This window comes from Scleropages formosus, chromosome 15, assembly GCF_900964775.1.
Source record: "Scleropages formosus chromosome 15, fSclFor1.1, whole genome shotgun sequence".
NCBI lineage: Eukaryota > Metazoa > Chordata > Actinopteri > Osteoglossiformes > Osteoglossidae > Scleropages > Scleropages formosus.
Genome location: NC_041820.1, coordinates 20,980,928 through 20,997,837, shown reverse-complemented (window position 1 = coordinate 20,997,837; position 16,910 = coordinate 20,980,928). Strand labels below are relative to the sequence as shown.

The 16,910-nt window shown below is 44.2% G+C and overlaps 1 protein-coding gene across 2 annotated transcripts in view; it reads left to right on the top strand.

Moving 5' to 3' along the window:
• Positions 1–1,340: 1,340 nt before the first annotated feature.
• rgs6 (regulator of G protein signaling 6) overlaps positions 1,341–16,910 on the top strand; it is a 78,006-nt gene continuing 62,436 nt past the window's right edge. For both annotated transcript variants that reach the window (XM_018727284.2, XM_018727283.2), the window contains exons 1-2: positions 1,341–1,724; positions 6,170–6,270. In XM_018727284.2, the coding sequence (XP_018582800.1) occupies positions 6,187–6,270 (84 nt within the window). In that variant the 5' untranslated portion in view covers positions 1,341–1,724; positions 6,170–6,186. The remainder of the gene's footprint in view (positions 1,725–6,169; positions 6,271–16,910) is intronic.

Sequence of the window (16,910 nt, the reverse complement as noted above, 5' to 3'; positions counted from 1 at the left end):
TGTGTGGGCTGATAACACTACATAGTACCCATTGGAAGCTGCTTTGGAGAAAAGCGTCTTCTAAGTAAATAAACTTAATGTAAACCTTCCCTTCCTACAGGGCCTGAACCTGAGGCCACACTTCAGTATGGTGTGTGACACAGGATGTGGCTCTACCACATGGACAAGGAATGGGCTCATCTTGGCTGGACCCTGCAGCTATAAAATGACCTCTCATATAGTTTGGTGAGATAAATATATTTAAATATAACTAAATAAACAGAGATATTTGCAGTAACTTTTCTGTTTTACCTCTTTGAAGGAAAAAATTTTCACTGATATGTTGGTTGTCAACTGTTAAGATGATATTAATATGACCTTTTTCAAATAACCTGGATGAAACTGAGCCTGGAGATCAGAAGACCGTGGTTATCTGCAATAATTCCACACCCCCTGGTGCCCCTCACCATGTTTCAAAAAGTCAGGAATCATCATGTCATGTGTTTTTAAAATCTGCAAAACTTACCAAATAGATTTGTATGGATGGGGACACATTTATTTTACACTGAAGGTGTCCACTGCACAGCCTCAAGAACATTTAGAAAATCATTAATATATGTTATAAGTTAGTACTATACATGTTACTGAATCACATGAAATACAGTTATAGGAGAACACACATGGCAATAAATATTTTAAAAATTTTAGATTCAGTATTTCACTTACCACGACATTTACATGTGTGGCCCTTGGACCAGTTCACAGTGAAGATTGTGGTACTTTACCAAAAAAGGTTGAACCTCCCATTTGTGGTGCATGTGTGCAAGATGTGTGTCCTTATCATGTCAGTTTCATGGTTTTATCCTGCCTGTAGTGATCCTAACACAGTGAATGTTACAGTAGTGTAAAAACCCAGCTGTGTTTTATTCACTGCCGCTCGGGGGGGGTGTGTCTGCATTGCTGAACTAATGCGCAGGGCTCGTACACTTTTATTTGGATTCTCAGCCCTCTCTGTGCATTTGCTCCTGCCCAAGACTATCATACAAACTTTCCCACTTCTTGTATTTTGCCCTCTTAATTTTATTTCTACACTGTGGAAAGGAGGAATTGGCCTTATTTGTCATCTGAAAGCCCTATGAAAAATGGTTCTTTCTTTCAGCATCAGTGGGCGCTGCTGTAATGTGTTCTGAGTCTTTGCCCTGCTTTCTGTCCCTCCAGAGCATCCCAGTCGTTCTTCCTCTCTCTCTCCCTCGACTCTCTCTCTCACTCTCTCAGGCTCCCTCCTTGCCCAGCTCCCCTCTCTCCCCCCACTCCGTATAAAATCCTCTCTTCCCTCCGAGAGCTTTGTGGATGCACACAGACACAGTGGCAGAGGTACACTATAACCACATCTCTCTCGATCTCTCTCTCACTCTCACTCCCTCTCTCTCTCTCACACACACACTCACACACACACACACACACACACACACACACACACACAATCACACACAGATGCGAGGATCTGTCTGTTTGACCACTCCGCTCCACGCCACCCACCCTCCTTGGCCAGCAGCACTTGTCGAGAGGAATACTGCGGTGAACACACAGCTGCTCTCCATCGCCCATCTTCACAGCTTTTTTTTCCCCCCACTCTTTGCTCCTTTTTTTCCCGTCAAGCCAATTCTGTCATGATCCTGCCTTTTCCTTGTTGCTAAGGGAAGTGGAACTGAGAGAAGTGGACAAGGCGTTATTTTGTTGCTAAGGTAAAGAATGCTTCATTAAGCAGGTGTGGAATGACTCAAATTTTTTATTACAGAGCTGGGCTTTTGAGTAAGGGTGCGTGTGTGTGTGTGTGTGTGTGTGTGTGTGTGTGGGCGGGGGGGGGAGTTGGTGGGAATATATGCGTTAAATTTCATTCTTGCACTGGCGGTCGAGTTGCAAGCATTCCCCATCTTTTCTGAGTGCTTCCCGACACTTTGAACCTGGTAATTGACTTAGGTGTTCTTTGCAGATGCCGGCTGGTTGCTGTGTTTGTGGGGAGCCCAAACTGGTCTGTTGAGTCGGGGGGGGAGTGGCCAGTCCCTGGCTGCACGCGGGGCTCTGTGTTCTGCTCTCTGACTTTGTTCTCCGTCATGTACCTTCAAGTCTTCATGCAGAGCGTTTCCAGCATTGTTCTGCTGGTTCGGCATGCTTTGAACTGTTTGGGTCCCTGCGCTACTACTGTCTATGCTGTACATTGAGACATACACTTCACTTCTCTGTGCTTTCAGTCTTTCCTCTTGGATCTCAATTTTTGACGCCGCCTTGGGGAAGTAGAGTATCGTTCTCAGATGGGGGAGGTGGCTGCGGTGGGACACAGTTCTTGTGATGGTGCGGTTACTGCAATGATGCCAAAGATGGATGAAGGTTGACAGGTGGCAGCGAGTCGCTGCTCTTTTCTCCACTTGTAGAGACTTGTAGAGATGGGGAGGAGACAGGAGATGCTCTGGAAGAGGCTGTTCCCATACATCATAGGGTCTGCAAACTTCTCACTGCCCCACTCAGCAGTGATTCTCAGCATGCACTTTACCCCCATTGCACCCTATTCTATGAACTGTGTTTGTGCCCCTGATTGGGTCACATGGGCAGGAAAAGGTGTAACTCTCCAGCCTCCAGGGCTCTCAGGCTGAAGAGTGTGCTCTGCTGCGACACAGAGATGCACACCCTCTGGAAACCCTTGGCCACCATGCCATCAACTGTGTCTCTCAGATGGTTGAACCCAAACTGCAAGTGGAAGTTACTCTTTACACCCTTTACACCCTGTACAATGCAGCAGCGTCCACTTTGCTTCCACCAGAGCACACGCTCTTCAGCCAGCTGAAGTAACTCGAGGGAACTCCTACACACATATTCGGGCGTTACTGCAAAATGCATTCTCTGTCTTTGGCTTCACCACATGTTTTTTTTTCAAACTGTTCTAGCCAAGCAGTTTAACATTTTTAGATTTCAAAAAAATTCTACCCAGATATTGAACTTTCTAAAGTTTTTAAAACCATATGAGCAATAACAGCTGTGAAGAAACCAGCCCACAATCCTCATTTTTAATACAGTTAGTTGAGAGAGTCAGAGGGAGTAAGGGGTGGCAGTTGCTTTTGGGGGACAGGTGCTGGTGGTTGTGCTCTAAACTCAGATGGCTCCAAGGTGTGGTTGAACAAGAGTGTTCCTTTTATTAAAGCAGTTTGTCAGTGTTAAAAACAAATTATTAGGTCAACAAAGGATCCGATATGTTATTCAAGCTATTTGAATAGATGACTAATTATGGTCACGATACACAGGCCACACAATAAAACCGTGAGTCATGACAGCAGTTCGGAGTGATGTGGCCTGTTTGTGCCAGCGTTTCCAGGGATTGTGCGTTTCCCACATCCACGATTCATCGCTCCGCACAAGCGCCAGAGTGACGCCAGCAGCAACACGCTCAGCCTCATTATGATCCGCTCCCACAAGCACGCCGCAGCTGAACACTGCCACGAAACACTGGGCTCTCCGTCATGTTTACCTGTGGTCTGCCAAGTCTGCTAATGCATGGCACTGGTGTGTTCAGTTGGACTGGTTTTGTCAAAACTCATTTTAAAAACATTGAGTTATTATGTCATACCTAAAATTAAATTTTTTATGCATGAAGACATGGACTGTGTATATACAGGTGTGTATGTCTATATATTTCTCTATATGTATATGTGTGTATAAACATATACACATACATATAGTTTATGTTATCATGCATATGTATGAGCATAGACTATGATTATAACCCGATGCACTAGGTCTAGCTATGCAACATTAACACCAGCACCGTGTATCTCTCTTTGCATGGGAGCCAGGGTCCGAGCAGCATGCACCCTGGACGTAATTGCTTTTCTGGCAGTGGCCCAGATCAGGACTTTACTTATCAGTGGGCAGGTTGCACACCAGCACACTTCCTTTGTGAGAAAGTTCTCACTTTCACGGGAGAGGGGCAGGGTAAAACTCAGAAAAGGGTTACCTCCTTCACAAATTTCTGCAACGCTGCCTGACACACTTTACTTCACCCGCTTCTGGAAAATGTTGAATGATTGTTACCTTGTGGGCTGTGATTCAGTAATGGCTCATCATGCTGTTTTCCATTATAGCAAATATTGCCAGTGTTAGTATCACAGTCACACAGAACCAGATCACACTCAGCAAGAAGTGTGAAGGGTGGGTGTGTCTATAAAAAGAAGACATTCGTTGTCTTTAGCTCTTCATACAGTTGAGTGAGTGAGAAAGGCTCCATATTTCAATATGCATGTTTTTATTGAACTGTCCAGGCAGCAGGAAACCATTATTAAATGTCTTCTTTACAATTTAATGTGTGTTATACAGGCACTCTCACTGTTGCCTTTTTCAATTTGTGGACTTTTGATGTGAATTCTGAGATTGCTTTGAGAAAATTACTCTGCTTTTGGGAGTGTAATGCAGCAACATAAAACACCTCTAGATTGCAGCTGAAAGTCAGAACAAATATTTTTTAATTAACTGTGAATTTTACAAAAAGGAGCATGGTGTCTCTCAGGAAAAGGTTACGAGGACGGCAGGTTTCATCATTTGGTGGGACAGTATTTTACCATGATTTTGCTTCTGTGGGAATCTATTGTGAGGGTTAGGGTTTAGGAGCTAGGAGTCAGAGGTTAGGGCTAGGGTTAGAGGCTACAGCCTAGTTGTTAGGGGTTAGGAGTTAAGGGCCAAACCATCAGGGGTAAGAAATTAGGAGCTAATAGTTAGGGGCTAAGGGTTTGGAGTTAGAGGTTAGGGGTTTGGGATTGGAGTTAGGGATAAAGGTCAGGATTAGTAGTCAAGGGCTAGTGATTAGGGGTTATGAATTAAAGGTTACATTTACATTTATTTATTTGGCAGACACTTTTCTCCAAAGTGACTTCCAATGAACTCTATGTAGTAGCAGAAAAACAACTACAAATTTACTGTATAGCTACATGCAAAAGAAGTGTTGTTACCCTTGTAAATTCTCACGTTTATTTAGCAAACACTTTTCTTCAAAATGACTTCCAGTGGATAGTATGTAGTGTTATCAGCCCACACACCTTATTCACCAAGGTGACTTACCCTGCTAAACACACTACATACAATGGGTCACTCATCCATACATCAGTGGGACACACTCTCTCTTTCACTCATACACTATGGGTGAACCTGAGCAGCATGTCTTTGGGAAGAAACAAGAACACCTGAACAAAACCCACACAGACACAGGGAGAACATGCAAACTCCACACAGACTGAGCAGGGATCAAACCTACATCCTTTCAGACTACCCAGGCACTGTGAGACAGCAATGTTACCTGCTGTGCTACCATACTGCCCAAATAAGGGTTTAGCAGTTAGGGGTTAAGGGCTAGAGGTTGGGGTTAATGTTAGGAGCTAGTTGTTAGGGGTTGGAGAGATTAGGACTTCTTGGAGGACACATTTGTGATTCCTAATCATTTATTTTCCTTTTTTCTTGAGTCTGTTGTCAAGCATGCTGGAATGAAGAAGAATCTTCTCTTAGCAGCTTGGCTGACATTTTTCCCAGGCGTAGTTAGCTGGTTTGTATTCACCTTGCTTGGACTTCTGTTACTTGCCTCCTGACAGGTGTCAACACTTGGGAAGACTGGCAGCCCACAGATGCTCGATCTGGAAATGTCAACTGATACAGTTGAGATGAGGGCGAGCGTGACTCGTTGGACTGGGAACGCCGCTGCCTGACTGACGCATGCTGTCCGGCTCCTTAAACAAACTCTGTTTGCGTGCTCTGTGTCCGCTGTGACATCCCTCCAAGATTGGCGCATCACTGGTTTGGTCCTGAATGGAAAAGCTGTCTGCAGCTGGACAAGCCATGGCAACATGGCTTGTGTGTGAAGTGTTTTTGGGAGTCCTGCATGACCTCAGTGTTCACATGGGCCAAGTGGCCTGGAGGTAGATTTTTCCCAACATTTTCTGCCTTCTGTCACATCTGTGTGTGTGGTCATGACGCAGTACTTACGTATTCATGACACACCACTGGGACACGTGCCTTGCAGACGCCTTGTCAACATTGCTTTCACAAACAGACAGTCGCTGATTCATTGCGAGGAGGTTCAAAGGTCTGTTTGGGGTTGTGGATTGAGAGCATGTGTTTATTTTTCACCTCCAGCCTCTTTTTGATGTGTTTCCAGGCCAGGAGACTGCAGGCATGGCTCAGGGTTCCCGGGACCAGGGTGGTGTGGGGACAGCCGACCCAGATGACGACTCACCCAACATGATTGTCTATAGGAAGGTAAGGGTGCTCTAGTCTTCACTATCTCCCTGTGTGCTGGAGAGACTTTGATTTGTTGGGGGCTTGAAGGAACATGGGAATGTGGTCCTATTACCAGGACTTCTCTCCATGTGAACCCAGGAGCTTCTTGCTTCCTGTGCCTGAAGCACCACGCTGGAGGGACCTTACCTCAACTTGCTTATCTAACAGCAAGAAGTCCAAGAATCAGATTGTTTTGTTTGGAAAAACTCAGTTTGGAATTGCTCCCACACCTTTTTGGTGACAAGAGCTGACCCTGTTCCATGTCAGAAAGCCGTCTGTTGGTGTGGGCTGAGAGCAGTACAGTTTAATTTCACCACCTGGCCTTTGACACAATGTGTCTCAGGTCTCTGTAACCACAGGGACCATTGTGGTGGAAAGGGGCACTCGCCTGCTTTCAGCCTCACCTTCTTGGGCAACACACAGGGGATTGGCAATGAAATCACCATGGTTTTTAGGTCAGCAGAGAAGTTGTTTTGCTTAATTCATCCTGTGCACTTTTGCTAATTTTAATTTTCCAGGTTATTAATTATAATGAAGCTAGTCATCCACTCAACAACACTCATGTGAAACAGATTTCATAAGATGTTGGCAGAGGATGTACATGGTGATGGATGGATAGATGACTGGATGGGTGGGTGAGTAAACAGATGGAAGGATGGATGGATGGATGGATGGATGGATGGATGGAACCATAATACTGATGGAAATTGCATTTTTTTGTCTTTTTTGTATAATCCACTGAACCCAATGACTCACTGAAATGACCTGTGAGACAGATGTGTAGCCAGGTGCCGCCAGAACATGGAATTCAATGTGGAATTGAATGCCGAAATGTGTTCTCACACAGCTGTGGCTATAGAGCTTGGAAATAATGTCTGGTGATGGGTTATTGTTTCCAATAGGGATAATGCCATTTGAATGTTGATTTCTACTTATGGACCTGCTCAACTGGTGTGCATCCGTATTAGCATTTGCATTCAGTGTTGGCCAGGTTTGACATCGTAGCACGGGGGCAGTGATTTTTCTTGGAATAAGAATCCTCTCTTCAAGAAGATGAATGAATGGATGGATGGATGGGTGGATGGATGGATGGATGCGTAGTTGGCTGTCAGACCTTTGGTTGTAGGGCTCTTTGTGGGTTGTCTTTGTTCTTCATCTGCTCTTCCTTTGCTCAGCACACCCACACAACACATACACACACATCTCACACAGCACTTTTCAATTTAGACAAAATATACACAATTTCCAAGCTTACCTCTGAAGCTGAAAAGACCACAGGGGATGGTAGATATTGTGCAGGGGGAAATCTGGAAAATGTGTACAAGCCCCCAGTCTCAGATCATATGTGCTTAAGTGCTCTTATGGCCCCAAACAAGCAGGAAGATAAAAAAAAAGCCTTAAATTTGGTTATTGGCATAAGAGCAATGGACAGGCCTTTCACCAAGTGATACAGAAAGGGGCCAAATCAAAGTTGGAGAGCGGGAATAGGATTGACAGCACTTGGCTCGCTCTATGCACCATAAATATTAAACACACTCTCATCTTGCTTGTCTGCCTTTCCTTTTTTTGCTCCTGAGCAAGAAAATGCAATTTGACTGCAATTCATTCACCGCACAGTCAAGGTCCAGCCAGTGTAAAAAAAAAAAACCATTACAAAGATTTTTTTTACCACTCATACTTATAGAGAAGCGACCTCTCCAAGAAGAAGCATGCAGAAATAGACAGTATTCCAGCGAGGTGTTGGGGTTCTGTGTCATAATACACTCAGTGTGAACTGGGTCAGGAAAACCCTTTCACTTGTGCTAAAAGGCTGTGCTGCAGGCAGAGCTTCATCTGAGACCTGATTATGTTGGCAGTGAGTCTTCACACTTGTTAATTTCAGCCCCGTCCTTGAAAATCTGCACTTCTCCTCTGGGGTAATTATAACCAGGAACAGGTGTGGGGGGTTCATTTTCACCTTGCAGGATCAGTGCTTCAGAAATGGGCCTCACATGCAGCAGACAGGCTGCTCACGCCGTGGAAGCAAATGGCTGTAAGTCATGATAGTACCACCACAAGTCGTGTTTTAATCTCTACACTGCAGTTGGCCATGTGAAATTAAAAGAACGCAGACTTTTAAACAGGCTTAGCCGCTTTTGAGCCGCGAACGTATCGTCCGACTCATCGAAGAAACAGAACATTTCACATCACTTCATTGCTGCTAAGATTAACAGCTCATCCGAATGTTTTAAAATGAGACGTGCAGGATGCTGTATATTACACTAGAGATAATGCAGTGCAATTAGCTTCATTATTGTGACTCCTTTACATTGTGCTTCTAGGGGCAGTTTGAATACTTGGTCTCCAGCTGGTGTTCCCTAAGTAAGGTAAAAGTGTAAATTCCAGTATAAAGCATTGATAAGGTGCGTGCATGCTCTGCCGTGGTGTGGTGATTGATGGCGCTGTGGGACAAAGGAGGCTGTCCGCTCAAGAATCTGTGGGCACATGGGAAGATGGGACATAGCTGTCTGCCATAGTAATGGGCTCTGGGTGGACTGCGGATGGGCCGTGGGCGAGCACGGGGTGCCAGGCGTGGCCCAGATGGTCAGCAATATGTCTGTCGCTGTGAAGTCGTATTAGAGGAGGGGTCCATCCCCGGGTGGCTGCGGGGGGAGGTGCAATGGGGGTTTTGTGCGTGAGCCAACACCAGTGTTCTTTTAACCAAGTGCTGGGTGCCAGCTTTTCATGTTGGATTACAAGCTCTAGTGGCAGCTAACCGTGGATTCTGGTCCATCAAGGTACCCTGCCTTTTTGACCAGGAAAAAAAAAAACAACAAAATAGGAAATGCTGTGGGGAGGTTTGAATGGAGATAAATGAGCTCAGGAAGACAATGGACTGTTGTTAGGAGGAAGTCCTCCTCAACACTGATGAGACTGACTTATATTCTGCTCCATGGGTGCTTACTTTTGTCGCTGTGACCCAGTCCTTGCAATCTGCTCGCGTTCCACACGTGTCTTTGTGAGGTGCGGCATCTCACAGGACGGATTAATCCAGTGTGCTGAGGCTCTGCCGATGACCCAGTGACTATAAATCGACACACTGGCCCCAAGGGACACAGAATTTTCACTGCTCTTCCTGCATGTGTTTCAACAGTCTGTTCTCTATTGACCTTTCCTTCTCCATTCTCCTTCAGGCTGCGAATCAGAGCTGCACCTTCTCAGAGCTCCTTAACATGCTTCTGCAAAGCTGGTGTGGCTCTACTGGCTTCCCACCATTATTAAAAATGCCCTACTTGTTGTCAAATACAACTCCTTCACTAGACACGAGGGAGCGGCTCATGGAGACAGAACACTCCGGAAGAGAGGGTTTTCAAACAAAGCAGAGAGACACTGTAGTAAAGCAACCTGCATGAGAGGAAACTGGAACTCTCTTGGACTCTACCAAAACTGCAAAAGGATGGCATTGTGCTTACAGGATTGTAACGTGTGTGTGTTTAGTGCTTTGGCATTGTGTTGTCTGGATGTGTTAGAGGCGCACTGGGCAACGGGTCAATGCGGATGTGGGTTGGAAACTGACCAATAACCTGAAGGTTATTGGAAATGTGGAAAAATGTGTTATCTAGATTTTGTTTATGCATAAAATGTTGTGTACTATCTGCTCGAGATGGAGATCCACATTTCTCTTATGGGGAGAAAAGAGGTGAGCAGATGATAGGCCATGCCTACCTTAATGTCTGGTTGGGCACTCAAATGGCTCTCTTCAGACTGAAAGGGAGGGTTCGTGGGCCAGTGAAAAGGTGTTGAGCTGTAGCACAGGGACGACACACAGCCTGCTGTAGGGTGATGGTGTTTTTCTGTAGGAATTCTGCCTTAGTGCCTTCCCATCTGACTCTCTACAACAGCCCCCCTCCAGCTCTCTGTATCTTTCATTCTGCTTATTGGGTTTTAATAATTAAAGCTCATTTTCAGCCTTTCCGTTTTGTGAGGAATATCTGGTCTGTGGGGATCGTCATTCTTCACCGTTGCCTTATTCATGGCGAGCGCATTTATTTTCATCGACCGTTATTTTTATCCCACCGCTTGACTGTAAATGTGGCAGGATGAGAGAGAGGGAGGGAGGGAGAGGATGAGGTGCGCAGAGACAGGAATGAGAAAACAATAGGGGGAGAGTAGCGCGAGAAACTGCCGAGCACTGGATCTGAAATTTGGGACAGCTGCAATGTGAACAGTTTGATTTATCGCCGAATCCTAATTGTCATTTTAAGTCATTTCTGTGATTGAATAGGTTTTCCTTGGAAACAGGTGACAGGACAACAAAAGTGTATATTATTATGTATTACCAGATGTGGCATCCCATTTTTTGTGAATGTACACGTATAAAAAATCAGGTGATTTAACCCAACCGGTTTAATATATGCTCTTAAATGCTACATTGTTTGTATTTGAAATAGAAGCTGTTTCCGTTATTGTAACTATCACCAATGTTTTTTTATCAGGTCTTATTTTGTAGATATAGCACCATGAGCCTCATAGATGCACAATTTCCCTTCTGTACTCTCACACATGGGGTAAAAACAACAAACTAGGCTGCATTCAAGAGACTGTTCTACTTGTGTCTCTCACTGCTTTATTTGTCTTTCAGAACAAAGAGGGAAATTGAGCACCATTTTTTTGTTTTTAGGTTTTTTAAAAAATTATATACCAAACACGGGCCTAAATTGTTTCTGATCCCGTGCTTATATTTTCGATAGAGTAATACTGTTAATAGTATCAAGTGTTTATTAGTGCCCGTGTGAATCACACACATCATTCTTCTATGCTATATTTAGACAAGTTTGCTTTCTGTTTTCATTGTGAGGGTATGAAAGATGCTACTGTTGACTGATGGATCCCATGAGCTGAAGGGTTTTACACATGAGAGATGAGTGGCAGGCCGCTGATTGTGCGTCCTCTGCACAGAAGACAATGGGAGTCACTAAGGTCAGCTTTCACTCATTGCTAGGAAGAAAATCCGACAGGCTCCGTCTGTGGTTCGCCTTGGATGCCTTCATTAACAGCTCAAAGCACAGCGGATAAACTCCCATTGTGGGCAGCCAACGGCAGGGATGCCTTATCACCTACATCTCCAAGCCAGAATAGGGAATGTACAGTGAGAAAACAGCACTGGGACATCCAAGTGAGAACTTTGTGAGGCTGCACATCCAGAGGATGAACATGTGTATGATGTATAATTTGATGGGATGTGAGTGGTATTGCTTAAGGTCCTGCACAAAGTCCACTACGAGTCCTGCTCCTGGGGAAAGATCCTGAACCTGTGAAGCTTTGCTAAAAACATTATCTGCATAGATGGGTAAAATATGGAACTGTGGGCTTCCAAAGTCTGTCTGGATGAAAGTAGCCATGTGATGTAATAAGTGGCTTTTTCTGGACCTGGAAAGAGTTTCTTCTGAAGACCAGAAGGAAGGCAAACCTTTAGAGTTCTTGATTACGTGTACCAGCAGTGATGGAATTTGAATGCTTTCCTGTGGTCTGCAACTTTTTATCATGTAATGTATTTTAAAGTCCATGGATTCCTCCCCCTTTCTGGTTCCGAAGGTGGGTTTTAACCTGATGAATCCAAATGGGTGGATTTGGACCAAGTGCGATAGGTCTTTTTTTTTTTTTTTTTGCATCTCCAGGGTGTGCACTACAAGGATGACTATTTATAGTTTTTTTTCTGCTATATGTTAATCTTATAGCATGAGCTATATCTCTGGCAACACAGAATCGGTGCTCCTCATATTCTGCTTGGATGAGTGGACAGGTTTCTCTGAAAAAAGTGTGACTCTCCTAAAATTCATGCTTGACCCATTCACTCCAGGTGGATAAATCCTAGGTAAGCATGCGCTCTCTCTCTCTCTCTTTCTCACACACACGCACACACAGACGCATGCACATACACGCTGAGCAAGTTAATCGGCTTTTAATTTAGTTAAGGGAGACAGGCTGTGCCGAGCACCCAGGGGGACCCGTTACCTCTGAGAAATGTGACAAATGAGCCGTTCATCAGCCACACTCCAGAGGCCAACAGCACATCCCGTGGTTTGTTCTGTTTTCTGTTCTCTCAGCCGACCTGCAGCTACATGCCAATCACTGCAGTGGTCAAGGAACTTGGTTCCAGGTTCAAGGTACAGGTGGGGCCCTGATACTATACCCTGAGTATAGAGATACTGTACATACTGTATATGTGCATAAATTGCTTTGGATAAAGTCAACAAGAAAAAATGGTACAACAGTAGTATCTAAAATAAGCAGAATCATAACAGGGCACAGTAAAACAATCAGTATTATATAAAGTTGCATTAGCATAGTGGTGAAAAGTAGGAACTGGCTCTGCAACCTAAAGTGTCAGAATCTGCGCTGTGCCTTGAATTAATCATACCACCATTTATTCTCTAGTGAGGGAATTAATTCTCTAGAGGGAATTTTCTAGTCACCTGGATTTTGTGGCTCCTACATTTCCAGGAGATGTGCTGATGAAGTATGGATCAATTTCAAGAGTTTGGTTATGGTTTACGAGACCATTAGTGGATCTGTTCCCTGATATTTACAAGACCTGATCACTCAGTACACCCCAACCAGACTGCCATGCTCCACCACCTCAGCCTGCATGGTGGTTCCATGTGCAAGAGAGCTGATATCAAAAGCTCGAAAAGTTCTCAGTTGTAGATCCAGTGAGATAGAATGATCTCCCTCTCTCCCTCAGAACTGCTTAATCCCTCATTTCATTTAAGAAGGGTCTCAAAATGCTTCTCTTTTGGGCCCACTTCTCTCCCAATCTGCTATCTGCTTCAAATTTGCACTACATTATGCATTAAAAAAATGTACTCCTTATCAATTTTATATGCAGCTACTGGTGTAATGTATGCTGGTAAAAGACCGTGGTTATAGCCTACAAAAGCATCAATATAACTGCTCCCTGATATCTACAAGACTTACACATTACACCCCAACCAGACCGCTACGCTTTTCCACATCCACCTGCTTGGTGATTCCACACACAAAAGGGAAAGCATGGAGTGTGGGGGTATAGACGATGGATGGAGGCAGCAGTGGAGAACTGAAGTAGTTGGACCAAAAAAGGTTTATTTTTCTTTACTAAAAGGAGTACTTCAAAACACATTAACCCCAGCCAAATACAAAACAAACATTAAGTTTCAAAGAACATGATGCCTATAAACCATGAGCTTAACCCCTTGCATCAACAGCAATGCATAGCTCTCCTGTTTACTGCATGAGAGTCTGTTTGCATCAATTGGCCACTTCCTCTAGTGCCCTAATACAAACTTATATAGCAGTAACTCCACCCTTCTGGTTATACCATAACAGCCTCAACTATTCCAAAGTACATTTCCCCAAAAATTACATCCAACATAAATACTAAAACATACAAACAATACAAAACATTTTCTACTATAAATATCCTTACGTTACAACTTATAAAAACATTTATCACATTACACAATACAACACCCCTGTCAAGTTGGTTGTGCCCAAGGACTCCCACCTAGAAATACCCCAAACGGTTCACTCCATTTGGTTTACAACACAAGGTACCAAACACCACAGAATGCCAGATAGCTATATAACATGGTAAGCAAAAAGTTTACGGAAATGATTTTGAAAAACAATAAATGCATTTACTTTTCACAACCAATTACATGTACTTGTCATACTTTGATAAAAGAAATGTTATTAGTTAATGACAAACAGACAGATACCGGTAGGCCTTTCCCGGCACCCAATCTAGTTCAAACAAAAAGTGTTAAATGGAATACTAGACCAGAACAAGCAATGTAGCAGTACAAGATGAAATGCATGTGACAGGCAACAACAGCAACAAGGTTCAACCAACTTGCCTGTCATAGCTCAGTCTGTGACATGGAGGTTCTCGGTTCTGGCTTCGTTGTGGTGGAACGACCTCCCCCTCTCACTCAGAACTGCTGAAACATTTAAAAAGGGTCTGAAAACTCATCTCTTCCAGACTCACTTCGCCCTTGATCTCTTAAGCTCATGTATGGTGTAAATGTTCATGCATCATAACTTTAACATCATGCCTGGATAAGCCTTTGCACAGCTACTCCTGTAATGTATGGAAATATTTGTAAAACTCAAAAAAAAAAAATAAATTAGTAGGAAGGTGATCAGGAGTTGTGGGACGCAGTGGCACAGCGGGTTTGGCCTGTACCTCCTCTCGAGTGGGTCTGGGGTTTGAGTCCTGCTTGGCCTGCCTTGTGATGGGCTGGCGTCCCGTCCTGGGTGTGTCCCCTCCCTTTCTGGCCCTGTGCCCTGTGTTGCCAGGTTAGGCTCCAGCTTGCCACGACCCCGCTTGGGACAAGCAGTTTCAGTCAGCGTGTGTGTGTGTGTGTGTGTGTGTGTGTGATCAGGAATCGTCAATATTTTGAGTTTTATGCAGCTACTTGTATAATGAACATTGGTTCATATGGTGGAAAGAAACTAATTGTAATTAAGACTGACACGTCTGCAACTATGTCTCTCTTTCTCCTAAGGTAATGCACAAATTGTATTTTCTATGAGATGTACTTCGCTTTGGAGAAAAGCATCGGCTAAATGAATACATGTAAAAACACACACACTGTCTGAAACTGCTTGTCCCAAGTGGGGTCGCAGCCAACCAGAGCCGCTAACACAGGGCATGAGACTGGGAGGGAGGAGACACACCCAAGATCGGAGGCCAGTCTATCGCAGGGCACCCCAAGCGGGACTCAAACCCCAGACCGACCAGAAAGCAGGACCCAGCCAAATCCGCCGTGCCGCCGTGCCACCATGCCACCCAATGCAAAAACAGTGGAATTAAACTAAATCACTGTACTTTAACAACTGCATGTTTCTACTGTGAGGGGGTGTGGTGGCGCAGTGGGTTGGACCAGGTCCTGCTCTCTGGTGGGTCTGGGGTTCGAGTCCCGCTTGGGGTGCCTTGCGACGGACTGGCGTCCGGTCCTGGGTGTGTCCCCTCCCTCTCCGGCCTTACGCCCTGTGTTGCCAGGTAGGCTCTGGTTCCCCCTGACCCCGTATGGGACAAGCGGTTCAGAAAATGTGTGTGTGTGTTTCTACTGTGTAGTTTTGTTTTTTCTGAATTGAACTTTGTTTTGGAGAAAAGCATCTGCCAAATGAATAAATGTTAACATTACAACTTCTCAAAAATGTACCTTGATGGGAAATGTCAGAAGTTACATTTAAGCAGCTGCAGTTTTAGCCAGTGTCAGGCCAGGAGTGGAGAAAGGAACTTAACCTGCACAGTTTTTGGAAAATGTCTCAGGGGTACCTATCTCGAACGTGAGCCTTTGAAGGATGCTCTAGAATGAGTGACAGTGTGTAATTGTGGGGCTGCTTTTGATCCTGGACTGAGCTTCTGCTGAAGTTCAGAAGGAAGTCAGACTTTGAGAGACCATGATTACTTACATTAGTGATTGATGTTGTTCTGTGTTTTTCTTCTATTCATGCCTTATGTCCATGAAAAATGTCCTCACCTTCTGCTGGCTTTCACATCACCTGGATCTCATAGCCAGAGTGGTTGAAAGGTGTGTGTTGAAGTGCCGTGATCTTAGCATTCTTAGCAACTCAGAAATGCTGACCAGTCTGGTCTCTATGTGGAACAATTTCTTTTTTCATTTTGGTTAATTTCTGGAACAATTTCAGTAAATTACTCATGTTTTCATCTGTCTCAACAGTCCAACTAATAGAACCAACTTCAACTTGTAGCCATCTACCAATATTATTTCAAATGTGTACATAGGATTTTACCCACATGCCAACCATATTTTTTCTCTTTCTCATTTTCAAGATTAGTTGCTAAAAATGCTTAAACACAATGGTTGTTGTTTTTTAGGAATGAAATTGAAAGATTAAAAGGTATTCCTATTTTTATTATGTGTGCTTATTAGGTATGGTGTACCTTCCCACATTAGAATTTTCTGTAACATTTAAACGCAAATAGTAAGTAACTATATCACAGGGTTTTGGAAGGCGCTTGGTACTTGCGATGAGTAATGGGACGCAACTTCGATATTCTCCTGGTCTGGAACTTTGCTACTATGCAGATTGCACATAGAGTGATGTGGGAAAAAGGTGTCCCTGACCACATGCTGTGGAAATCATGGAAGAGCAGGTTGCAGCGAACATAAGCACCTCTTCTCTAATTTCTGAACACCACATGCTAGAGTTTTGGGTATGAGGCAGATTTAGTCTGAACACGTACATACATGCATGCGGACAAGTGAGATCAGGGGACGTGTAATGGAACGAAGCAAGAAGACTGAGTCTCTATGTCATTGACGAAATGAGGTTAGATGATCATAAGCAACTATCTTACTACTAAGTAAGAGCTGAGCTGTCTTAGTGTCATCCCTCCTATATGGTTGAGTTTGCCTTTAGGAGTTTTTATTTTGACTTTTCTGCCACTAGTCCAGAACACACTGGTGTTACCGTTCAGGGCCAAAGGAGCAAATGACACTGCGGTTGTGGCTTTGTACCTGGATTTTGTCCCATCAGAGCTGTAGTAAGTGTTCTCAGAGGATGAAATGATAGCTGACTGGATGAAGTTTGTGACAGAAAGGCCATTTCGCTTATTCCTTGCCCAG